At 41.1% G+C, this 27,448-nt stretch overlaps 3 protein-coding genes across 3 annotated transcripts; 2 read left to right on the forward strand and 1 right to left on the reverse strand.

The window, feature by feature from the left end:
- Positions 1–5,298: 5,298 nt before the first annotated feature.
- rnaseh2b (ribonuclease H2, subunit B) lies at positions 5,299–12,474 on the forward strand. The gene is made up of 11 exons (XM_080412776.1): positions 5,299–5,464; positions 5,843–5,914; positions 8,351–8,458; positions 9,186–9,262; positions 9,850–9,964; positions 10,062–10,126; positions 10,531–10,630; positions 11,099–11,180; positions 11,282–11,324; positions 11,751–11,828; positions 12,287–12,474. The coding sequence occupies exons 1-11, from the start codon at positions 5,401–5,403 to the stop codon at positions 12,395–12,397; spliced, it is 915 nt and encodes a 304-aa protein (XP_080268902.1). The 5' UTR covers positions 5,299–5,400; the 3' UTR covers positions 12,398–12,474.
- Positions 12,475–13,092: 618 nt separating this feature from the next.
- Positions 13,093–15,003, reverse strand: c9h13orf42 (chromosome 9 C13orf42 homolog; the record flags this gene model as incomplete). Its single annotated transcript, XM_080412154.1, has 3 exons — positions 13,093–13,358; positions 13,467–13,611; positions 14,596–15,003. The coding sequence occupies 3 exons, from the start codon at positions 15,001–15,003 to the stop codon at positions 13,093–13,095; spliced, it is 819 nt and encodes a 272-aa protein (XP_080268280.1).
- A 1,842-nt stretch (positions 15,004–16,845) lies between these two features.
- On the forward strand, positions 16,846–18,639 carry LOC308073277 (TLR adapter interacting with SLC15A4 on the lysosome; the record flags this gene model as incomplete). The annotated part of the gene is made up of 2 exons (XM_080412155.1): positions 16,846–16,952; positions 17,582–18,639. The coding sequence occupies exon 2, from the start codon at positions 17,584–17,586 to the stop codon at positions 18,637–18,639; it is 1,056 nt and encodes a 351-aa protein (XP_080268281.1). The 5' UTR covers positions 16,846–16,952; positions 17,582–17,583.
- Positions 18,640–27,448: the final 8,809 nt, after the last annotated feature.

Consider the following 27,448-nt stretch of genomic DNA (forward strand, 5'->3'; position numbering starts at 1 on the left):
ATCTATCATATGTAAAATAAAATGGGTTATGGAGGGATACTATTCCCTTCTATCCCACTGTGGATGCAGGGGAAATGGAATGCTCTTCCTTCTTCCAGATGCTCCATATCTTAATACGGATCAATTTAGGTTCACTACGCTTTTGGAAATCCAAAACGATTATATGCACTATTGGAATTTGGCAATGACTGCGACAGCTGCCACTACCACTATAGCTTTTGTAGACGTAAACCTCTACCTCTTCAATTGAAACAAACAAACATTAACAAACTGTAAAGAGCATTAGAATAGAGTACTGCTGCCACTTGTGTGATGTGCTGCCATAACAGACACATAACTATCAATGCACAACCTATACACGTACAGTATGTAACATGTGCTGGTGCACATCTCCTGACCTGACCCAACATAATGTTCGAGAGCAGACGGCGACAGTAGTACCCTGGAGTCCCAGGGCATCATAAATAAACAAATAAACACATTTTGTCCACAGAGTACTTATTCTAATTACAGCCCTGGACATGTTCTGAGCAGTCTCTAATTTCTCTCTTGAGCAGAGAGACTCACAGAGCCGTCTGCGGCAGACCAGAAGTCGGCAGATGTAATTACCACATCATCTCTGGTCCCTGGTACACTGAGAGAGAGGGAGAGACGGAGAGTGTGTGTGAGAGAGAGAGAAAGGGAGAGAGAGAGAGAGAGAGAGAGAGAGAGAGAGGCAGAGAAGTGAGAGAGGGAGAAAGAGAGTGATACTGGTAAACAATAATTAGGGTTGGGGATGGTGCATTGTGGGACGTCTACTTGGCGGGACAGAGAAAAGAGAGGAGGGGAAATGGAGAGAGGAGACATATAGGGTCAAATGGAACTCTCTGAGACAGACCGACCCCCTGACTAGGTGAATGCTTATCAGACATCACACATCTCATGCACAGTATGCTATGTTCAAAACTATCCCCCACACTGATATTATACACTGTGTGTGTGTGTGTGTATATATATATATATATATATATATATATATATATATATATATATATATATATATTATATACATATTATATATATTATATGTATGTATATGTACATATGTGTATATGTATATAGAAGTTCAGTGTATATATATATATATAAACAAAACACACAGCTTTTGATTCACTCTCAAACTCCTTTTAGGGTGGTCTGAAATACCATTAAACCAGAGCCCTCACACAGAGCATCTTCTGCTGGGAACAGGGAGTCAACGTCTTGTGGGGGTGGGGGGGGGGGGGTATAGGGAAACACTTTACGGGAAGAAAGACCTCTCCAGTGAGAAGTCTGGGAGGAATCTCGGTGTATGTGTGAGTCTGTGTGTGTCTGTGTGTGTGTGTGTGTGTGTGTGAGTCTGTGTGCGCGCGCACACTTGCGTGCGTGTGTGCATATGTTCAAAAAAATCTGATTTTACAGCCATGCAGAAGGGAATACCAGTCCAGTGATTCTTGAATTCCCGGCATTCTGGCTGCCTGGAATTCTTTCCTCCCGTGTATTTTCCAGGCAGAGGCAGCGAGAGGCTGTTTTAATCCCTGGCTCCCTGCTCCAGTGTTCTGACATCACAAAGGGGTTCCACTCTGCCTTCCGCATTCTGCTTCCCGCTCTTCCCTCAGACTCCCACCCATATTTGGAAGTGAGAGGAAGGGAATCCCGGATGATGACTCAAGGGCTTCAGCTGCCAAGGGGAACTCTCTCTCCACATCTGTTTGTATGTGTATGTGTGTGTGTGTGTGTGTGTGTGTGTGTGTGTGTGTGTGTGTGTGTGTGTGTGTGTGTGTGTGTGTGTGTGTGTGTGTGTGTGTGTGTGTGTGTGTGTGTGTGTGTGTGTGTGTGTGTGTGTGTCAGTGTGTCGGTGTGTGTGTGTGTGTGTGTGTGTGTGTGCGTGTGCGTGCACGCACGTACATATAGCTTTCTGTGAGCTGCAGATAGAGTGTAACTTCAGAACAACAATGTGAGATTCACAGATGTGGTTTTCAAGAGTCAGTATTTCAGCATATAAAGCTGCAAGCCAAAGTGAAGCTGTGGGCCTTTCTATACACTATGTCTGTGGCTGCACACAGAAAAAACTCCCGCCTCAATTTATTATTATCCACACATTTCGAGCTGTGAAGCTCAAGACATCACATGTAGAGGGTAATGAATTGAACCAAACGGACACAGTAAAACGTAGGGGCACATTTTTTTACACTGAGTTAAATCCAGATTTTGCAGTGGAGTTTCTCAGTCTGCAGACTTCATCTTCTGTAATGTCCTCCTATCATTTCTGCACTTGAGCCTGGTTGGATGTGCATGCCTTCATTTTAGAGTTGGCCTTTATACACTCATGATCTGTTGTCGGTCATTACAACCACTTAAGCCCTATAGTCTATACTTAGTGAAACAAACCTGAGTTGGCTCTGTACTTGGTCTGCTCCAAATCTCTTCTACAGAAATAGTAGATCTACAAGCTCACAGCGTTGTGAGCTTGGAGATTGGCTATATCTGGCCACGTTTTCCCCAGAATAGAGGGCGCTAGGGTTCAAGTGGTTAAGTCTGAGTTACAATGTAGATCTTGAACATCTATCCTCTTGAAATCACCTTCTGTACCCTAGACTCCCTCTTATTCCATGAGTCGTCAGACAGGACCCTAAAAGTCTTGAGGTTAGAGATGATGGTGGGGACAGTAAATATACAGTCACCACGGTAATACAGCACACATGGTGGGAACATGACTGCCAAGGGGTGATTCAATACATAAACTGTAAATAGTCCCTCTGCATTGGACCACCACTAATGAGGCCACAGAGATCATGGACCATGAGTCGTTCAATGTGGCCAGTAGCATGTGACCAAAGGTCTAAATCTGCAGCAATTACTGCCGGTAGATGCTTTCTGTTTCCCCTAAATGTTTTTCTTTCTTTTTTTTATGTTCTCAAAACTGTCTTTCTTTCCTTTCTTCAAATTCATAACGATCATGTTAAAAAATAGAATTAAAAAGGATGGAATGGAGTAGACCCTGAAGGGGGGGAGAAGGGACAGAAAATAGCTTTGGTTACATTGAAATTCTCTTTGTAGCTGTATGATTGATGAGGAGAGAAGAGTTGGGCTTGGGACAGGGGTAGAGGGGGTCTCGAAGTCTGGGGTCTACTAAAGCCATATCATGACCTAAATTTAGAACCACTTTGTTCTTGTCTGTGTGCTGGTGACAGAGAACACCGCTCTCTGGGGTTGCCTGTGTTCCAATCCATCAGAAAGACTGCTGTTGTTCTCTCTGGCAGTCAAAGACACAAGAGTGTCCCTCAAGCAGCCCAAAAAAGACAGAGAGCTTTTCATGGAAAATTCTGTTTGGTTGCCTCAGACTCATGTGTATGACATCCCCGGGGGCCATAAAACAAGTAATTCATAGACAATATCTCACCCCCTTCTCGGTCCACAATAAAAAAAGAATGAAAAAAAAAGAAATCTAAATGAATTCAAGGGCAATGTGGGACAGCATTTAATGTGCATGATGTCAAAGCATGCTTTGCACAAATAGATTTATTCCTATTGCTGTGCCTTGCCTTTTAACCTCTCCATGTCAAATGAATGAATAAATATTAAATGAAATATAATATAAATCATGATTGATATAAATAACAAACATACCAATTACACAAAGAAAAACACCCAAAGTGAAAACCAGAGATATAGAGAGACATGAAGCCTCGGTGTGTCCTCCATGCAGAGATACTATACTCCCCATAGAGGCACTGCTTCAAAGCTCTGTCACCCTGCACACAAAACCCTACCCTGTTCGTTAGCAAAACAAGCTAATTAGAGACTTGTTAATGGCCTGTGCTATTTGTGCCTTTTTACAAGGGCAGCAGGGTTCCTATATGGTTCGATCCCTGGCTCCTTTCCTGGCTTCGTGTCGAAGTGTCCTTGAGCAAGAAACTGAACCCCAGGTTAACTGCTCCTGATGAGCAGGTTGTTGCCTTGGCTTGTATGGTGCATAGTGTGTGTGTGTGTGTGTGTGTGTGTGTGTGTGTGTGTGTGTGTGTGTGTGTGTGTGTGTGTGTGTGTGTGTGTGTGTGTGTGTGTGTGTGAAAGGGTACATGTGACACACATTTAGATAAAAGGTGTTATAGAAATGCAGACTATTTACAAGATATTCAACTTCATAAGCGTCAGAGGGACACAGACTCATCTAACCCATCAGGTGGGGATTAACAGATACAAAAACACACACATGCACACACAGTGCAGGGAGAAAAAAACAAGTGAGTCAGAGAAAACCAACTGGGACTAGAATGTCATATCCTGCATGAGACATCCATGGTGTGTGAAGAGAGAGAGAGAGAGAGAGAGAGAGAGAGAGAGAGAGAGAGAGAGAGAGAGAGAGAGAGAGAGAGAGAGAGAGAGAGAGATGCCCTTGTTCCATGAGGAACAGATGGATCACCCAATCTGTTGTGTGCCATTGCGCCAATTGACAACTGGTCATCACCCACACTGTACCTGAGAGCAAAAATGGCAAAATTATGCCTCACTAGTAAGCTACTAACCCTAAGAATTCAGACAGAATTGTATTAATATATAACTGACAAAGTGTTAACTTAGTGGGGCCATGCCATACTACCGGGCCGGCAGTTAAGCAAATAACTCACCCATAGACTTCTTTCTCAAGGTTCTCGGGCGTCCTCTAGCGAGTTTATTGTAGAACTGCATTTTGATTTGACGTCACCGTGGAATGTTCCACTACACCTGTTGCAGGGTGAACAATAATAAAGACAGAATTGTGTCATATGTTAAACTTAACACTCACATCAGCTTGCCTAGGTAAAGAAAATGATTGTTTTGAAGCTCTAATTTGGTATTTATCTTTCCATATAATCGAATAGAGATTCACTAGTAGTGAGTGCACGGTGCATGTAGCACCCCCTCACGGACCCGAACACTGAACGGAGACCATAGACGCGCGCTTTTCTGATCTCGTGTTGTCATGTGTCAGACCCAGCGCCGTGGGCGTAGACTAGTTAAGATCCCATAGGAGGGACGGTCGGTCGCGTTAAGATTGGCTCCCCCACGCCATATACTTAACGCGGCTACATCTGGAGTTTCATTAAACAAACCTTGTTGTTGCTTTCATTCCACGGCCTGCTCCAAATCTCTGATGTATTCATCAACTTCATATCATCAAATTGTTCTGTCTAATAGTATGTCACTGCTGTCAATAACCAATGTTACTGTTGTCAACAACAACCATCTAGCGAATCGCAGCAAGACCGTCCCTCCAGCCTATGGCATTCTAGACTGTCTTTGCAAAAACCAAACTTTGCACACACGCCTGTTAGGGCTCGTTGTTCGTAGCATCATACAGCTATACGCACGTTCAGGGATTTTTTTTTATCATAAAATAAAATGACTACCAAAAAGAAGCACACGCCCAATACACAAAATGACAGCTGGGTTGTTATCGCTGCGGGTAGGTTGAGCTGCACGAACCAAGCACGTTGAGCTAAGCTAGCTACCTAGCACTGATGTTGCTCTGAAGTTGTATGGTCATCAGTAGCCGTAGCTCAAGACTATAGTAGATGTATTTTTTTTTATCGTTTTTTTAATTTATTTGTATACATCTACGATAGTTTTGATCTAAGGCTAGGTTATCAGCATCGTCGTAATGTTCCATCTGGCCAGTAGTATCTGCTTTGTAGATTTCAAGGAGTTTCTTTTATTTATTTATTTAATTAATTTTGTTTTACCGCATCTAGAATGTACTTTTTTTTTTAGCATGACACCTCTTACCCTCTGCAATGAATCACGTTAGCTAGAAATGATCTGTGTTGTTGTGTGACTTCCACAGATTCTGCCTTTGACACACAGAAGCATGATGACAGTGACCCAGCCTTCGTGAGACTGAGGAATCCCTCAACAGGTCTGTTGACCCAGCTGCTGCACCACACACACAAAAACAGTCAGTCTGTGTCTGTTTGGATTAATATTGCATGTCAGTCAGTCGTACGAAGGTAAAGTAAGCGTTTTACTTCCGGTCGGTGGACTTCAAAATAATAATAATAATAAAAGGTTCACTAGTATAAATGGTACTGGTACCGTTACTTTTGATGAACAACAAGCATAGCGAAGATGCACTGTAGAACTCTCTGGAAAATGTTATAACAATAATAGGGGGGAGATTTTCTATTCAAAATGCCAGGACTGACTAGAACCTGATTACCTGACTGATTAGAACTGTTGGTCTTGGGATAAATGCCAGGAAAACTGAGGCGATCATCCTCCCCAACCACCCACCTTTTAACAACAACAGGAGGCACTGCGCTGAAAGAAGTCATTGACTTCAAATATCTGGGCTTATGGGCCAACTTGACAAAACAAGACCTTAAAGTAAGGAAAGCACTTGCATGGATGGCTCTGAATGGCATGGGCCATGGCCAGTGTGTGGAAGTCCAACCTCACCTGACATATGGAGCTCAGCTTCTTCTCTGCGATGGTAGAGGCTGTTCTTCTATTAGTCCATGAGCCAGAGCCCCAAAATTGAGCAATGATTATCGAAAGAGTGGGCAAAACCATACCTGTATTAAATTGTTTATAGGGTCAATATAAGTAAATAAATATATGATAACCTTTCCACAGGAGCATCTTTTTCATATTTTTCACACATTTTGTTATTTTCCCCATACGTACATGACAGGTGAAAAAATGACAACATTTAAAAAATAGTTATCATAATGAAACTTCCCCAGTTTATTACTTACATGAAGACAATGATTTATCGTATTACAAGTTTTCTGAAATTGTGTATTTAAATATGCAAATTAGGCATTTAGTCCATGAGCCAGAGCCCCCAAATTGAGCCAGATATTGAATATTCCCTCGTTAAAAACCTTTGACTCCAACATCTTAACAAAATGAAATAAGAATGTTGACTCTGGCTTTGTCCAATGTTCCAATGTTGATTCTGGAAAGTTATGCAAATGTAGGCATATTTTCCTAAAGCCTGATATATTTGCATATTTAAATATACAATTTCAGAAAACTTGTAATACGATAAATCATTGTCTTCATGTAAGTAATTAACTGGGGAAGTTTCATTATGATAACTATTTTTTAAATGTTGTAATTTTTTCACCTGTCATGTACGTATGGGGAAAATAACAACATGTGTGATAAATATGAAAAAGCTGCTCCTGTGGAAAGGTTATCATATATTTATTTACTTATATTGACCCTATAAACAATTTAATATAGGTATGGTTTTGCCCACTCTTTCGATAATGAAATCTTGTCTAGCTCATGGACTATATATCATGGCTGTGAATGCTGGACCCTGAAGCATGCCCTACAGAAGTCTCTAGATGGGTGATACACCAGAATGCTATGTGCAGTAGTAGTACTAAACATCAACCATGATGAGCATGGTCATGGTGTCTTACTGTGTTGATTTATTGTATTGTATTGGTGAAGTTCAGATTTGTGGAGATAATAAATAATTGCAGGACACTCCATGTTAAAATGTATGTTTGTGTTTTGTTGTAATCGTCAGTTGTTTAAATATGGCATTGATTGTACACTGTCCTAAAATGACAAATTTGTTTTATTTTAAATTGGCCACTCTAATTATTAGGCATTGATATTGTAACAGATACTGTATTATAACAAATAACACATTTTATATTTATTAATAAAATAAATAGTACCATTTGAACCTTTTATTAATCCCCGTGGGGAAGTTCAGTTCTCACTCAGTTCTTTTACACAAACATTGGCCAGAACACAGGCATGTGCAAGGGCCTATAGACATGCAAATATGGAGAGATGGTGGTGTGAAGGGCTGCACATAGTACAATTTAGGAGTTTATTGCTTTGCTCAAGGGCACCTTGGCAGTGGCCAGTAGGTGAACTGACATCACTCTTACTACCATCTCTACACACTGGTCCATGCTGGACTTGAACCCCCCCCCCCCCAGTTACTAGTTTCTATTTTGAAGGCTGTCGACCGAAAGCAAATTTTCATATGGTTTGAATGACGTGCTAAATTAATCCAAGCTCACGGAACACAGCTGCTGCAATCTCTGTGTGTGTGTGTGTGTCACACACACACACACACACACACACACACACACACACACACACACACACACACACACACACACACACACACACACACACACACACACAGAGCTGTGCAGCTACATTTAATTGCTTGTCAGTAGTTGGAAGTGAAGTTGTACTATCTGATGAACCACTTCTGCAAATGTGACAATGAAAATGTCGCTTTGGCATCTCTTCAAGATGCGTCTCTATAGTCAGTATTCAGTAGTGGTGATGTTCATCTGCTTCTCTACCATTCCAGATGCAGCGTCTCTGTACCTGTTCAGTAGTGGTGATGTGCAGCTGTATGAAGTCAAAGCTTTTCAAGAAGAGTTCCACTCATGGTTTATTGGGCAGACTGTACAGAGAGGTTTGTCTCATGAATGTTAAATGACATGATTCCTCTCTCCTATCACAGAAATGAAAGTGATGTAAAAGTCTGATAATTATAAAGAACATAAGTAAAATTACTGGTCTGTTATGCAACATATAACCTAAACTGTTGGAAAAGCCTGCCAATGTGGACTCAGTGCAGCAGACCAGGTATATATACAGTACAAACATGGTTGATAATGGCATGCTTGTTTTGGCCAATTATGATACGATAACCAATCATTTTGACCTCTTTGCATGTCAGAATAAGTTCACACTATAATCCACTTTTTTGTGTAATGAGGGTAAGGAAGGCTAAAACTGTAAAGATCTATCATTTTCCATAGACATGACATAACCTACCAAATCATACTGAGCTGCAATGCCTCATTTTACACATGTGTTGGGTGATGTACAGTAGGCAGACTACTATATCATATTTTCATTGAGTCAGGCCAAAGCAGGAGCAGTGCGCACTACTAAAGCTGTTCACACTTGTTTACATAACCTGCCAAACCACTGCTAATAAACCGCCATAATAACGGTTGTAATTATTAAATAAAATTCCATTATCGATAATAATAATAAAATGATTGGAGAATAAAATATCAGCAGCCGATATATTGTGAATTCTGTGTTGCATACACACAACAAGCTGCAACTAGTTGGTATTCAGTAATATAACGTTTTCTTATCATCCCCCCTTTTTATTTTTATTGGAACAGATGGAAGACTTCTCTATGTTACCCCAGTGGACCCCATATATCTTATTTTACCCTATTTGATGAAAGCTGGTAATGAGGTAAGTCATAGGTGATCCACTTATTACTCTGTTCCAGCTGATTTGTTTCTAGCAATGTTACCAATATCACTATATACTTCAGGGGGTCTATACTTGACCCCCTCCTTATTTCCCTCTACACCAATCTCTTCACCAAAAAGATGCAATCTACACACTCACAACGTGTCGCAACACAACGCATTGTGAGCTTGTAGATCAGCTATTTCTGTTAAGTCTATTTTTGCAGAATGTTGCGCATAACTGTAGTCCCAGGTTTCCATTAGGTGGCATACCGTCACATGAAACACAAATGACACTTTAATGTGTGTTTCCCATTCAAACCTGCTGCAGAGCCAATAAAATAAGCAATGAGAAAATGAAACGTATCCCCTTCTGGAAACCTGTGACTACAGTTTTGCACAGAGACGATTTATTAAATGCCCAGAATATGGTCACTACGGTTCATGTGGTTAATTACAGCGGTGCTGGCAATTACATTGTTTACAGCCTCAAACAAACCAGGAGTTCTATTGACCGGGACTCCTCACTAACACAGTAACACCTAGTTCCTTGATATGAAACTTGCTTTCTTTACTGCTCTTCACTAGGGGAGATTCCAGCCTATGGACCAGGTGGTAATGGATGAGGAATTCCCTGCTTGCTCCAGGCTGCTCAACTGCACACACAGTCCAGCCTCGCTGGACCACATTGCTGAGGAGAAAGGTCAGGTATTATAATATTATTATATATTGCAGCTATCATGAACTAGAAGGACATGCTGTTCCTTGCTGTACTTAAATGTTCATGTTTTTACATTCAGATGTGGGAGGCTCGAAGTTTCACCGATACAGCCAGGAGAAGACACTGGACTGGTTAAAGAAAAAGGTAAGGGCTCATTACCATTATCAACATAACTAAAGGGGCATGGAACCCTTGGCTGATTTTGACGTTTTTTTCCCTGTACAGGTTAAAAACTACAGACGGGTACAATACTGTTGACTACTGTCAATGTGTGTAACATTGGCACATGTAAATCTAACACCCATTATTAATTATATTGCTGCTGCATTATTTAGTTTACTGTACATCAATCACAGTGTGGTTTTACCCTAGTTTTTAACATGTACAGGAAAACATATTCAGCCTAAATCAGCCTCACAATTCACATATTGATTCAAAATATGAAACCTATAGTAAGCTGTTCTGTCACATTTGTCATCTAAGGTGACCTGAGAAACATGTGGGTTAAAACCGTACAAATCCGTCATTTGAGCTTATTCTTTCTCCAGGTGGAGAGGACAGTGAAAGCCCTCAGAAAGAGTAACATCTCTGTGGGAGAGGGAGTGAAGTCCACAACATACATCAGAGTGAAGGAAGAGGCCCAGGATGGTAACTCCTGGTTGCTTGTCTTGGCTGCTTCTCGTGTCACTATGCAAGATAGTTCTCAAAAATAAATTCATCATCTTATGAAATAACATGTTTATAGATATTTGCAGAATGTTTGCCAATTTTCTGCGAATGTTTGCCGGATGTTCACCTGATGTTCACCTATCATGACATACCCAGAATCGGTGGGGTTCATGTGGTTATTAAGAAACTTATGAACTTCACTGGATGGGGCTCGGGCTCCCTTTCCAGTTTTTTTAAATGTTTTTTTTATTCTGCAAATACGACATTGACCAGTGGATGGCACTATAGGTATTGTGTACTGTAGTGCAACATTCACAAATAATTCCCTCTTTTTCAGGTACATTTTCATAAAATTCAACCAAGTTCTATGGCAGATGTCATGTTGGATATTATTAACAGAGTGCAGTTTGTAAGTTACCTTCATGCTATTTTCCCATTTTGATACAGAGGATTATCTGCGCTATGCCCATGGCCTGATATCCGAGTACATCAGTGAAGACCTGAGTAAAGCCCTCCTCAAACACTTGCAGTATGTTGACCAACAATAAACACTTTATATCATCCAATGTTATTTCGGGAAAAGGGATGGAAAAAAGTAATGTATGCCTCTCATTTTATTCCCAACTAAAGGTTACCAGCACTCACAAGTCCAAAGATAGAGCCTCCTACCAAGGTATATTTCTCTATTTGGCAAACTTCTTTTAAATCATGCATGTGCACTTTCTGCTTTCTTCACCACTGTTTCACTTCCCTCTCTTCTTTTATACTTAAGTCACACATTGGTGCGCTCGCTGAAAATCTGCCGTTTTCAGCGAGTGACACTTCATGCAGTGAAGTATAAATTAAGCTTCACTGTAATTGAGAAAAGTGTGTTTATTGGGGGAATAGAATGCATTCATTCTCTAAGTTAACATGGTTTTGATTATGATGTTCAGATGAAATTTAGCCAGCCTCCTCATTCACACTCTCATTGTTTTCTTTAACATTGTCAGTTAGATGGGTACTTTTGCATTGCAATTCTTTTTCCTGTTAGTTTCTCCATTGAGATTGTGGATGCTCTTTAAGTTATGGAAAGAACATGTCTTACTTTCTCTGGCAGAAGCGGAAACTTTCAGACAACCCAGTGGAGGCTGCGGAGGACTACACCAAATTCAACAGTTCAGATTTTGGTCGGAAAGTGAGTGTGCAAAAAAGGGGCCTTCCTTGTAGAGGCTGCGGAGGACTACACCAAATTCAACAGTTCAGATTTTGGTCGGAAAGTGAGTGTGCAAAAAAGGGGCCTTCCTTGTACAGTATGTGCAGGAGGGAATGATTTGAAAAATCTGTGGCTTTGAGCAGCATTGAACATATGCTTTCTTGTTTCTGTCATCTGCTGCTTAAGTTGTGATTTGTTCCATCTTTGGCTTGTTTATTAATTTTTCATTAGTTGTTGGTGAAGTTCTAGTTTGCGGAATGCTGTTTCAGACTTGTCTGTAGAGACTTCAAAATACACATGGGTCAAAAAGGGATTCACCTTGTGAAAACTTCCTTTTGCTCAGTTTGAAATGAAGTTCATGATATGTAATAAATTCTCCACTGTCTCTGCACAAGGTTGTTCAGCTATGGTATTGATTTTTTTTTCTTTCTCGTTTCCAGCCGCCCAAGAAGATGACTGCAGCTCAGAAAAGTCTGGCGAAGGTGGACAAGACTGGCATGAAGTCTATGTCATCCTTCTTCAGCCCCAAGGTCAAAGCTGAAAAGAAATGAGCGTTATGTATAGAGTCTGTTTTGTAGACCTTGTGTGGGGGCGTATATGTATTTTGTAATAAAGAAATTAAACTTTATTTATTGTATTCTTTTAATCTTCAATCAGTTTGAATGAGATGCATTAATTGGTAAAAGTAAAGATGCTAACTAATGTACACCCTTGTAAGGTAAATTAATAATGGCATGTTATTCTGCAGAATCTTGGTGCAAAGTTTTAGATTACTTGTATTTTGCATTTTTGGACATTGATGGCCTGTTTTAGCTGCCTGGAGCTGCCAGTTCAGTCAACACCAGTCCTTAGTTTTAATTTAGAAAAAAGTAATTGCCTATATGAGCATCTTTTGCAATAATAGTTGTAAATGACAAAAGATAACATGTAGCCTATGCTAAATTTGCACTAAAGTCATTTAGCACATTGAGAGATCAGTATTACAACTGTCATGACAGCTGTCATGGCGGTGAGTCACTTGTTCTTAAAACCCCACTCTTCCGGTGCTTTCCAGCACAACAGCTGCATTTCTTGTCAAGACAATAAAAAAGGCCCTGTTAAATAATACACAGGATAGTAGCCTATTCTTAACGGAGGACAGGGATCGTCTTGCGATCTTGGAATCAAATAACCGTTCCAACAAGCAATTTGTTACCTGTTAAAAAACAATAGGATGACAAAGGCTTCATGATGTTGGTGGTGGGACTTAAATGTCTTGACCAAGTTTACTATGTTTCTTCTTTAATTTGGGCTTGAAGCGCAGAGTCTGGAATGCACTCTCCACTACTTTGGGCAGGTGTATCGGGTTCCTCTGGAGCCGTAGTCGGCTACTTGTGGACCCAACTGAATGTTTCTTCTTCGGTAGATTGTCCTTGGCACACGCCTGCGTGTTCTGTTTGGATTGATCTGTGACCCGAGGAACCCTTAAGACCCAGTTGGAGTGTAGGTCATGCTCGCTGGAGCTTGTGGCCACTAAGAGATTGTGGGGTACAGAAATGGGGGTCAACTAAAACAGCAAAACAACATATCAAGTGACACATTTGACATGCGGTTATCCAATTGGACATACGTTAAACTCACCAATGAAGTCTACGTCTGCGTGTCCGTCATCAATGTGAGGTTTGCGCGTAGGTTCAGGGTCGCAGCCTGCGATGACTGCATCAAGAAACTCTAAAGTGTCCTCCTCATTGGGAATTGGAGGAGCGGAGGGTTTGGCTCTTGATCTCTGGTTTTACAAATCATACAAGGTTGTGCTTAGAGCTATTTTATATCTGTTTCTTCAAAGGACAACATCACTCTTTTGTTTATCTTCATATAATTGGTCCTCACTAATGCTCATTATATGATGGTAACATTTCCATCTACTCACTCTGCATCTCATAGGTAGACTATAGATATTTTAGACAATGGCCTACCAATGACATCATCAAAGGACATTCCCAGCTAATAGAAATGACAGCCTTTCAATTCCTGGGCCTACATGTATGCTGAAATAGAAGTTAAATCTGGTTTGAAATGACAAAACCTGCCTACCGATGATGTCACTGGTAGGCACTAGGCAGATTTCTGAACTGTCCACAGCCCCTCCTCTGAGACAGAGTGAGTAGACAGAAATGAGCATTATAGTGAGGACCAGTTATGTGAAGATAAGGATGAAAATGGGTGAAGGGCACCTTTAATAGGCCCAGACTATAGGATAGGTGAGATATGTTATTCAATTCACATAATAAAGTGCTGTAGCAGGCTACTCAGTGGTGTAAAGTAATTAAGTACATTTACTCAAGTAAAGTACTATACTTAAGTACAATTATGAGGTATTTTTTACTTTACTGGAGTATTTTAAATTTTCAGTACTTTAACTTCTACTCCACTACATCTCAGAGGCACATATTATACTTTTACTCCACTATAATTATTTGAAAACTTTAGTTACTTTGTAGATTTTGATTATTATTACAAAACATACATTACCCACTTCAGCCCTATATACATTTCGGTCATTTGAAAATAGCCGACCTACAAGCTCACAATGCATCCCGATGCAACACATCGTGAGCTTGTAGATCTGCTATTTTCAAAAGATTTTTATATATTTTATACATTTTGAATTCTGGACTTTTTACCTGTAACAGAGTATGTCTACGTTGCAGTATCAATACTACTTAAGTAAGACCTTTGATAAATGTTTCCACTGAGGCTACTGGCCTACCTGTGCGTCCTTTTTGGGTGGCGGGGGTGCGGCTTTCTTCTTGACGGAAATTGCAGCTTTGGTCTCCTTACTTTGTAGATTATTGACACTCTTTGTGTACTGCCGTCTCAAAGCTACAAGTTCTTCCAAATACTCTAAGCAGTTCTGATGCTGCGAGTAGAGCCATATCCGATCTTCTTGTCTCTGGTAATAGTACAAGGTTGACTCGATACTCACTGAACTTTTACTCCTCTTTAAAGTTGAACCCTCTGTTGCTTGTGTTTTCTGCCCCACTACCAGCATGGAGGTGCTGCGCACCAGCCTGACCGTGCAGGCGCTGTGGTAGTCTTCCTCTGATCGGAAGCCTCCCTCTCCGGCTCCGTGTCCTTGATGTTTCGGACGAAACGCATTATTAATCTTCCTGAACATTCCTCTATACGAATCCTCTCAGAATTACAGACGTGTCCTTATATTTCGTGGTCCAAACGATGCCTCTATCCATAGCCTATTCGGGGCTGTGTCTGGTTCCCAAAATAAGTAATATCCTGTCAAACTTTACCACAGTCCCTCGATGTAGAGCGCCGCTGTCCATGGTACTGAAACTGGCATGCGTCTCAAACTGTATACTTAGGCCTAGTGGCAGAAAAGCAATAGCCGGATTGACACAAATGTCTAACCTGTTCTGAAGCGGTAGGTTATTTGGGGTTGAAGGGGGTTGCACCATAGCAACGGGTTGGTAACACTACCCATTCTACTGTCATTACTATTGAGCAGACTCCGGTGTCCGATATCCTGACTGGCGTCTGGATACTTTTATCTTCGTCCGAAATGTCCACCGCAATCTATCAAACTCTCAGCTACTACTTATTGTCAGTGGAGCTCGACGACGTGATACGAATGTAGAGCTGTTGGCCAACGCAATTTCTTAACACGCGGATGGCCGTCCTAATTTGTAATAAACTACAGTATCATATCATAGGCCCACACAGGCTACTCAATATAGCAAATGATTGATTGATTGAGTGAATACTTTATTAACAGTTTCTAGTACTCTTCACAAAATGCAGACAGGAGCTCTTTTATGGCGGTTTCGAAGGAGGGTAAGGAGTGATGAACAGATAGTATAAGGCTGGCCTATTCGTAATATGGAGCTAAGTTTACACACTTAATTAATAATGAAACGTCTAATGTTTCATTCTATTGTTGGACAAGCCCACCTGGAGCCACGGAACGCTGAAAGAGCCTTAATCGAGGGAGCAAACCTGAGGACAAACACTGTAGCAACACGGAAACATTCCAGACATGGGATATCCTAGGCCCAACAAAGTTTCCATAAATGTCCATCACAGACAACTAATTTACACACACGCACACGCACACACACACACACACACACACACACACACACACACACACACACACACACACACACACACACACACACACACACACACACACACACACACACACACACACAAAAGCAGTTTCTGTATAGCTGCTTATGGAAAAAAGATGGGGCCTATAGACTAAATATGAGCTCAACAAAAGTGACAAGTGAATCCTTCAAGAAAATTAAAATACTAGGCATTTCAGGTTTGAGGTGAAAGCAGGCTGCTTGCCCTCATGTCATCAGCTGTGACCAAGAGTACAATTTCAAAGAGGAAATGTTAAGTTGTAATTACATAAGACCCTGAGCAAGCATAAAGTGACTGTTTTGGCACCAGCGATGTAAACAGGTTGACAGGAGAGCGCAAGACAGCAATTATTCTGCCAACCAGCAGATGATAAAAATGTTCAAGTGGCTGCTGCACTCACAATAATAGCTTTGAACTCTGTTGAACAGAAAATGCATGACTTTCTTTTCTTGATCTGTCAAACCTGAAAACGAAAAAAGACAAGAAACCACCTGCAGAGTTGTGAATTGTGATGCAGTTCCTCTCCGTTTAAATCTAAGTTTCTTTTCTGCTTTTTAAACCACACACCTGTCCCTGTAGCAGAGAAACAAAACTTATAGTTTTATGTTAAAACTAGAAGGTTGAAAATGATAGTCTAGGGAAAACCAGAAGGACTTAAATAGAGTTTTACATATGGGCGCCTGTGTATTCAGGACGAACCAAACCCTCTGAAATATTTTAATAAAGTGCAGAAATAAAATCATAAGCTGATTATTTCAGCTGCAGCCTTGAATTTGCATGGGGGGGGGGCGTTCTCACTTCCTCTTTGGTTGATATAAAACTGAGTTGAATACTCTCTAATTCCAGATATTTGAGTAAGCTATCAAGATATCGTTGAGAGAAAACCTTATACAACAACTTTCCTCCTTTGAGCTGAAATTGTGAGAAGACATCTGGCACTCTGGATAGTGGTGGGGTTCCAAGGTAAGGAAAGATATACTTTGGTGAAAATATTTATACATTAGTAAGTATAAAGATGGACCCGCATAATTTCACATTTTAAACTGTCAGAGTTAAGCTAACCCTGAGTAGTTTGCTGTTTAGAACAGTGGTTCTCAAACTTTTTCATGTCAAGGACCCCCAAAATAACATGTATTTGCAGCAGACCCCCCCATCGGATATTGTGTGCCAGGGACCCCCTCTCTCATACAAGATTTGTGTTGTTAAAATGTTTCAAATTTTCACAAGTTTCTTTTTAAAATAACCTATCTACAAGCTCACAAGGCCTCGCATCACGACGTGTTGTGAGCTTGTAGATCAGCTATTTTCAAATAGCCAATTTACAGTATCGTTAAAGTGGTTAAACTGATTTTGACGCTATATTAACTAATTTATGGAGACTCTCTGGAACCCCCTCAAGGACCATTGGGGTCTCCGGACCCCACTTTGAGAACCACTGGTTTAGAACAATAGTAAAAGTTACAAGCTGCTGCAAATAGCTACTAATGTGAAATGTGTTGATGAACAGGACAGGGTAGTTTCAATGGTTCACTTCACAGCTTGTGAGATCAGTAGAAGCAAATGCAATGCTCAGTATCTGTTCCCTGTTTCAGCCATGCTTTGTGAGAGTAGACTGTGGAGCATGACCTACGGTGGACTGGAGGAAGTGGACCCCCTCCCTCACGATGGACATCCCCAGAGTGCTATCAGTGGGATACAAAGAGCCACGGCCTCCCTAATGCCAGCCTCCATCTGTCACTCTCAAGTCATCCACCACACTTCTGAGCAGACAGGCAATAAAGATCTCCCAGGTGTATCCCACAACCACTGGCACTCCGAGGGAAGAACCACAACTGAGTCGCATATTTTGCCATTGCAGGCCCAGGATCTACAGAGAGCCCTGCAGGGCAGACAGATCTCTCTGGAGATGGAGATCCCTGGCCAGGCTTGCTCCAGTGGTGATGTCCCCTTCCTGGTGCCCTCCTTCTGCCAGAGCATCTGTCAAAACTACAGCGACCTCCACATTGGAGGTGACCAGGTGCTGCCTCTTTCTGCCAACAATGGTGAGCTCTTGCTCTGCTCTGAAAGCCAGCCTGCTGGTCCCTTTCTGCATTCTTGTGATGTCCCCTTAGCGGTGGAGGATTCTCCCCCAGAACAGATCTCTCAGGGTAGGCCTCTGTGTCCACTAAGAAGAGGCTCAACCCGTCGGAGGACCGGGAGTGGCCGAGACCGTAGCTTTTTGTTTCAGGGGTGTGAAGGGCCCTTCTCCAACTCCCTGCTCAACCGCTATCTGGAGCACAAACTCTTGGACCTTTACAGACAGTACATGCTGGAGAACATGGCCAGGGAGGTGGGTAGTGGTTCTGGCTCTGATCCAGGCCCCGCTTGCCCCCTGCTGGGCTCAGAGCTGGTCCTGACCAGCCTGGACCAGATCACTTTACAGCTGAGCCGGGAAGGGAACCTGGAGGCAGGACTGGCCAAAGACATGGTCCTCAGCTGCCTGTTGCGTGTAGCCAGCGACATGCAGTCTACTGAGATCAGCACTCCACTTCTGCAGATCTCCAATGACGCCTCCAGGGATCTGCACACAGTTCCCTGGAGGCGTCATACTGAAGGACGACCTCAAGATCCAGGGAATCTCAACTCATCTGATCTCAAAGATGTTGTCTGATGCTACTTACTAGACCCTGCCGATTAAAGTAAGAGCACCTGCCACTTTATTAAGCAGACATAAAGAAGGTTCGTATTGCAGTAACCTGGCAGGCCTTCATTTCAGTTATTATATGTAATTTTCAGTTAAAAAGGAGTGTCAATTAAGATTTTTATCCTGTGGAGAGAATTTTAAAGGAATTGTGTGATGCATATTAAAATGATAGAATATGATTCTCCTTTGTAGTCAGGTCTTATTTTTTTCAGGACTTATTTTTCAGACTATTTTCTTCTTTTTCTTTCTGTGTTGTAACTTGAACATTGTCTGTAATAAAGACTTTCAGTAATTAAAATGACATGGTAGACAAAAAGGTTTTCCTATCATTCTCTTCTCACAAATAAATGAATACACAAAAACATAATACCGACATACATATTACATAATGTACGTACACTACACACATACGTACATACATGTATGCAGACACTTAAAATACCAAAAATACAGCCATATTATGTCCAGATGTCACACACATAATACATGATAACACTTTTTTTGCATTCATGTGGAATTCTACATTGTAAATAACAAACAATCTTGTTTAAATACAACTGGTTATTGAAATACTATCAATATGTATTTTTTTTCTTTTAGTAACACTTTCTGTGAAGCCCATGTCTATAATGAATAAACAATATTGCATTATAATCTGCTTATAATATATTTTAAGTAATAACATTCCTGGATGTAGAGACAAACATTTTGTGTGTTCTTTAGATTTACTCTGGTTTTCGCTTTACTTAAATAACCCAATGTATGACTACTTATAGTGACTTATAATCACACTATAATCCATTAAAACTGTGATTGTAATGCATTATATATTTTAATTTATCATGATGTTTTACAAGTATGAGATTTATAATACACTATGATCCAAAAGAAAAGTCTGGCAATCATGAAGTATTATGATACTTGATATCATAAGTCATTATAAAATGTTCTATAATGCGTTAAAATAATTATTGTGATAAAGCATTATGAGTACTTTGGAGTTCTTACAACTCCTTATAAGTCATAATAAAATGCTTTATAATGTGTTATTCTTTATTTGGATCCCCAATAGCTTCCGCAAAGTGGTCGCTAGTCTTCCTGGGGTCCATTTATTTAGTGTTATGATTATGATTATTAAGCATTAGGAGTATTCATGAGGGCTTATAACTATAATTATGCAGTGTTATACACAGATTATAATGCATTATATAAGTATATTTATAATACATTATAGACATGGGCTTCATAGAATGTGTTGCTGAACTGTCATATTCATCCATGATTGCATAGACATCATATTTATTTTGTCTCCCTGTAGGGAGTGTAGGTTATAAGAAATGTCCCCCAGGGAGGGTGGTGTGTTATCTGCAGTTCAGTAAATTTGTCACAAGAGGGGAGCATAGTCACTCAACTTATTAACCCACCTAAATAATGCTTTAACATCTCCCTCGAGATACGTCCCCTCTTAGACACACAATATGACACTTACCTTCCTCTGTGCCGCTCTTGTTCATTTCCTCTTTCTTCCCCCTTCATCTTTCCTACTTTCTGCAAGGCACTCTCTTTACTCTCCGTCACATCCACCCTTGAATCCATCCACCTAATGGTTCCTATCACCTACTCCCTGTTCCTCTAATCTACGATGTCATCAAGACCACATCATAAATCTGTAGTATACAGGCCGGCAGCCAGGCAGGCACTAATCATGCCAAATGTTACATTCTGTATGTGTACTGCTCTGATTTAAAAACAGTATACGAAAAAAAGAATAAGAAAAAAAGCCACGGATAAGGATCTCTGCACCGTATGAGTTATTTTTTTAGATGCCCACCAGCATATTGCACACGTACTGTAGCAACGACAAACAGAACTGCCAGGGTTGAAAATCGGTGGAGCTGAACAGCAAAAGCGACGTGTTATTTTTCACATTTCACTCCATTTAGGGCCCTTTGAAAGACCCACCACTCCATTCCGGCTCAGTGCAGCCGTGGCCTTCTGCGTCCAGTGTTTGATCAGCTTCCTTGTTTCCTGTCCAAACAGAGAGCCACTAGAGGAAACTGTGTTTACAAAACCGAGCTCCGCAGCCGGAGCCCTGTGAAGTCTCAAGGCCACAGAGACACATGTTTAGTATTTCGACTTCTATCTGGATTGAACATTCCAGGTACATGTTAAAGGAACTCGAATCCTGACAGACCTAAACAAAAACACACTCACACATAAATATGATTCACCCACCACCCGGCCCAACTGTGTGAGCATATTCAAACAAACTGATTTCCACAGACCTTGGGAAAATGAAAAACAGGCCTCTCCTTCCAGGAGAGGTTGAAAATTGGAGAGAGGGCTTGTCGGTAAGGCTATGGCCTGCTGTCGCACACACTAATTTCGCTCATTATGCATTCAGCCAGCAATATCTGTACTTTCCGAGTACCGCACCAGAATTAATCTGTATGATTCTTCAGCTTTTTTATACCAGTGGATCAACAGATTGACAAGTGACTCTGTCCTTCATGTATCACAGAGTATTTTACACAGTCATTCATTTCATTGCTTTCCCTTTCTTTAGTGAGAAGAAGTTTATTATTTTTGACAAAAACCAGACAGTCTAAGGTCAAAGAAAGAAGCAGAAGGCACAAAAGAAACTATCCCTCAGCCTGAATTGGTGTGTTGGAGTGTCTTTCAGGAGTTCATAAAGTAATTTCCTCATCACAAAGAGCTTTTAACATGGAGGTCGACAGAGGCAAGGACATGATTTCATATCAAACCCAAGGCCACATGCAGGCTCTGACTATTATGGCGTAATGCTCTGTACCATTCTTTGTGGCTGGCTTTTACTTAAAAAGCTATTCGTACATAATCTAATTAATGAAAATGTTAACACAATTGTGCGTATGGCTTACTTATATGTTCCCGTCCAAGTCTCCTTGTCTCCTACAGTATGTGTGATGGTCTAATTAAGAAACCTCTCACAACATTTTATGAAAGCCTATTGGTAATCAAGAACAGTGGGCTCAGTTTTATGCTGGACTGGAGATCACATGAACAGCATTTATGTGATGTTTACAAGTGTCATTGTTCATTGCAAAGCTTTATACATTAAAAAGAAATAGTCTTCACTGCATGTGGCTGTATGCACATATAATTGTCTGGTATTTGACATGTCTGGAAACACACATACAGTACACAGTCACACACGCACAGTTGCGCACACACAGAGTCAAGAGGAGAGGTTATTTATTCCACCATTAACCACAGTGACTGGTATATCTCAAAATGGGGCCACTTTAATTATTTTGCAAGCCAACTACATTTTCTGAATACCATACAGTGGGCCCTCCAAACAATGGTGAGTTATGCTTGCAACCAACATACTGATTGACTGATTGATTGAATACTTTATTAGCAGTTTTATAGTACTCAATTCATCATCATGACAGTATAGCTACATTAAATATCAACAATAACACTAAGACAATAATAGATATGTCTACAAAAAGGGGGGAGGGGGACGTCATCAGAGGATGTCACTCACTCAGTGGAGCTCGCTGAGGGAGTGAATTGTTTGTATCCCTCGGGGCAAGCTAGAACAGTGGTTCCCAAACTTTTTTGCTCAAGACCCAAAAGACAAATTAGATCTTTGCCCGGGACCCAAACTAGTGAAAATAGCAATCTACTGTAAGCTCACAATGCATCGCTTCGTGCCGCTTTGCCAGCTTGTGGATCTGCTATTTTCACTACTTCTTAAACGTTTTATTTATTTATGAAAAGTTGTGACTTTTTTTTGTTTAAACTTTTGTAAATCTTTTGAAATAATAATAAAGAAATTGAATGTGGGAAACGAAAAAAAGGGGATATTTACTCGCGACCCATAAAAATTGGTCCGCAACCCAAACATGGGTCCCACTCCCGACTCACTCTTTGGGAAACAGTGAGCTAGAACATAGTAGTACATAGTACACATCCTCGGTGTTACTTTACCTCTTTGACTGTCAGAGTTTTTGCTGTGTATCTGTTTAATACGACACACTTACTTACTGTACTTACCTATCCAAAATGCACTTGAATTTGGCCAGCAGCTGAACATTATTTTGCACCCTACGCGTGCACACGCGCGCGTGCACACACACACACACACACACACACACACACACACACACACACACACACACGCACACACGCACACACGCACACACGCGCACACGCGCACACGCGCACACGCGCACACGCGCACACGCGCACACACGCACACACACACACACACACACACACACACACACACACACACACACACACACACACACACACACACACACAATCGGGTTAATGTATTCTTTCCACACAACAAAGGTACAACATTCAATTAAATCATCATTTACATCTGTTCGGGAGCTGAGAAGGTTGCGAATGGTTGAGAATGGTTACCTTCCATTGGGGTGACCTATGCTGAAGCAGCAGCAGCACGCCTGGAACCTTTTCATGACAGCTCTGCTCTGCATCCATCTGATTGACACTGGGACACGTAGGCGGGTGGAATGGGAGAACACACATTTCCCGGTCAGTTAGCGGCTCAAGGTTGCATGGAGCCTGTGGCGGAGTGGCTGACCTTGGCTGAGCAGGAGCCGACAGAGAGAGAGACCTTGAGAGACAGCGGGGCAGCAGGATCTGGCTCCCAAAGAGCTGGGGAACATAATGTGATAATGCATGGCTATATATCACCCCACACAGTGCCTATGTGGATGTGGAGGACATACAACGTGCTTTAAAAGCAGATTTTATTTCTTGTCCTCACATGTTTCTCATTTTCTTTTAACATATTATATCTTGTGTTCCATATAAGAAATAGAGGTGTGGTTTAGACAGTCCAGGTTAGTTTAGCACAGAATCAGTAGGTTTCCCAGTTATTCGTAACATGTGATGCATGCAGGGATCATGTGAATAATTCTCACTAAACAACAGTTCTTAAGGTTGTAGGATGTTCTGTTTCAAGATAATAACTTTTCCACAGAACAAAACAAAACAAAACAATGTGTTTGTGTTTGTGTTCAGTGTTTTCCTTAATTGTTATTCAGGATATGATACACTCTATATACTGTAGGTCCGTGCGATGGGTGAGGACCAGTCCGGTCCCTTCCCTTTGAAAATATTACAAGCTGAAAGGTATCAAGTTTTGATTGAGTTTAAATCGTGTTGGAGCCTATGGACCTATTGGAGCCGAGACACATATAGCCAATTGCATAGACCCAGCTCAAGGAATTTAATTAACACATAATCCAAGAAATAACGTAAGAGGATATTGAAGACGAGTATGCCATCCAGTGTATTAGTGGTATGTGAGAGGAAATAATAACATGGTGTATGATGTCAGTGTGTTGTAGGATGCAGGGCCAAACAAACAGAAAACTAAACTAGAAAAAAAAAGAAAAATACAGTATGAAGTAGAAAACATTTGAGAGGATGTTCAAATTTACAAAGAGTAGATATAGAATCAGCAATTTGTAAAATACAGAATGCATGTTTTGTATTAATCAAATAACTCTGCAAAGTAACTAGTAACTTCATTTGAAAAAAGTTGTTGGAAAAAACAACGTCCCCTCACACATTAGAAGAACAATATCAGTCACCAGAACCAGGGACGTGTGTTTTCAATGAGCCTTAGGTGGTTAAAATGGAGTTTGAAGTTTCAATAGGTTTATATAGGACAAGGGGGGGGGGGTATATAAAATGAATATACAAATGCAAACTGGTGAAAGAAAAAATGTTCAGCCTTCATGCCACCAACTAGTGTTTCTCAACGGGGCGCTACAGCTCCCCAGGGAGCGTACACAGAGAAGTTTGGGGGGCGCTGGAAGCATTGTTTTTTAAAAGAGCACTAACCCTAACCATGATGCTGACATCATACTGACCATGATAATGACATAATACTGACCATGACTACTTGTGCAAATCCTCTGGTGTATGTTGCCTCTGTAAAAATGCATCCTAGTGACCTAACATAGTCTTGGTATTGTGATTTAGTTAAATTATTTTCTTCATTAGCCTTTTCATTATTTTCTCTCCTTACACATGGTGTCATGATTCTTTTATACTGTACTGTAGTGAATATAGGCTATAGGAGTTAAGGCTATAGGAGATAAATTGAAAACACTTTAATGTCTGACAATCCACAGACCTAGATAGGCCATTATGATTGTCTGGTGAAAAAAGAAAAAAAAAGTAACCCAATATATTTGAAAAGTTTTAAGTGGTTTGTGTAGCCAGCGAGAATTCAATCTACTTGTAACACACTGTCAACGGGTTCCCATTTAGGTCACTTTAGGGGTGATGAGTCGCACCTGCAGTGATTATGTACAGGGTGGCACACTGTGGGTGTGACAGACAATGGGGTACATCATTACAAGGAAGTAAACCGGTGTGCATGTTCATATGACCTGAAGGAGATCCACAGCGGATCGAAACGTTGTCAGCTATTTACCTGCTTTGGTGTGCAGGCTCTACATTTTTGAACTGAAGCCTCTTTAGCACAGCACCCACCAGTCGATGTGCGTTAGACAAGTTTCCACTGACCATGACAAACCACTTACATAGCCTACTTACATAAACCTGACCATGATACTGACTATGATGTAAAAAGTTAACCAATTGGCTGTCCAAGAATGCATTTTGTTGGTTTTTTATTCACCAACAATCTCCAACACCAACTATCTTGTGCAATAATATATAAGCGCAGGCCTAGCCAAAAATAGGCATATCAAAAAAGGACTTGCAAGTAATCAAACTTAAGCAAAAACTAAAAGAACAGCACCCAAGGTAGCTACATAATGGGCCCCAGCACCCTTCCATGAAGGGCCCCAACAGCTCTCTTCCTTTGGCTGTCCTGTAGCCCGCAAACCCTCACTAACTCTTACCACCTGCAGCCTCCATTTTAAAGCAGGTGGGTCATACACTGATAGTAATTTGTATCGATTAACCCAAAGCAGGCAAACTATGGCCCATGAGTTATCTACAATTACATAAACAATTATTTTCAAACCATTTTCATTTTATATATCAGGTGCCACTTCACTCCCAAAGTTACAATTGGAAAAACACAAGTTAAAACAGGTACAAACACCCTACAGTACTTGGCACCCTCCTAATCAACAGAATTGCCAGCACTGCAGCACGCTGGGCAAGACCTGGCCGATTGAGTGCCTAAACGTAAGTACTGGAATTTGGCGCAAGTACCGCCCAAGGAAATGACGTTGATGCTTTATAAATCTGTTAACATTCTCTGTTAATGAAACGAGTGTTGTGATTGGTCGACAAAGATCGTTTCCGGGGGAAATAGGTATGAGGGAAGTTCCGCCCATAGACACTCTCTGCTTTAGATCGTGACCAGGCTTTTCTCTTCGCAGATGAGTAAGGCTTGGAACGAGGCTAGCACTGCAGAGGAGAGACAGGTGACCAACAATCATCAATTAACTTGTTCCCACCTTTTCAACAAACATGTTTAAAACCATTGCAATGTCCAGGTTCAGGAATGCATTCAGATGTACAGATAATATGAAACATGCAACACTACCAACCACTTCCACTTCCAAGCTGGCCAGCGATGATTAATTTAGAAGCAGTTGTGTAGTTCGATTTGTGTGTGTGTGTGTGTGTGTGTGTGTGTGTGTGTGTGTGTGTGTGTGTGTGTGTGTGTGTGTGTGTGTGTGTGTGTGTGTGTGTGTGTGTGTGTGTGCATTGTCCCTGTTAGTCTCTATAGGGCATGGGCTGCCCCATGACAATGATACTGACCATGATACTGACCATGATACCGGCATGATAAATACCATGTTACCATGGTAACATGACAGGGCCTGTGACGCGTGATTATGAATCCCACCAACTTTATAGGATAGACCCACCTTATCTGTGTCTGATTGGCTCCCTAGCAGTCATAGTTTTACTGAGGTTAGGGTTAAGGTTAGGTTCAGGCATAGTCTTACTGAGGTTAGGGTTAGGGTTAGGTTTAGGCATAGTTTTACTAGGGTTAGGGTTAAGGTTAGGTTTAGGCATAGTTGCAAAAACGAAAACTGTCAATCACAGCGACTACTGCGAACGGGAGGTCGCGTTGCCTTTTCTTTTTTCCCCCCGGAAGCACAGCTTGATGGTGATTAGCAACCATCAGGGGATCGATCATACTGGAGATAAATATTCTGTGACTACTTGAAAAGGTAAGAGAATACTGTATCGTTACACTCCTAGTGCTCAGTCTCACTATGGTGCTTACCTGTTATGGTGCTTACTAGGCCTATGGTGCTTACTTTGGTGCTTACCTGTTATCTATGCCGTTGTATACTTTGGTGCTTACCTGTTATCAATGGTGCTTAGTATGCTGCTTGCTTACAATGGTGTTTACCTGTTATCTATGGTGCTTACTATGGTGCTTATCTGTTTTCTATGGTTTTTACTATGGTGCTTACCTGTCTTCTATGGTGCTTCCTACGGCGCTTCCCTGTCTTCTATGGTGCTTGCCGTAGACTTTACATTGAATTTCAAAAGTTAAATATTTCAAAAACTACAAAGCATTCATTTCAAAGTATAAAGTAGCCTACCAGCAGAGTCCACAATACGCTAAACATTTTCAAGTTTGAATGGAGTTTCTAGGTGAAAGTATGAAGGAGTAGACACCAAGGTTTTGAGTAGAATAAATAATGTAATACATAAATAGTGAGTGTGCTTGCTGCAACAAACACACTAAGAAGATAAGGAGATATATCCAGTACTGGAAGAGAAACAGATACGACTGAGT

Source organism: Gymnoscopelus braueri (assembly GCF_963280865.1).
Source record: "Gymnoscopelus braueri genome assembly, chromosome: 18".
NCBI lineage: Eukaryota > Metazoa > Chordata > Actinopteri > Myctophiformes > Myctophidae > Gymnoscopelus > Gymnoscopelus braueri.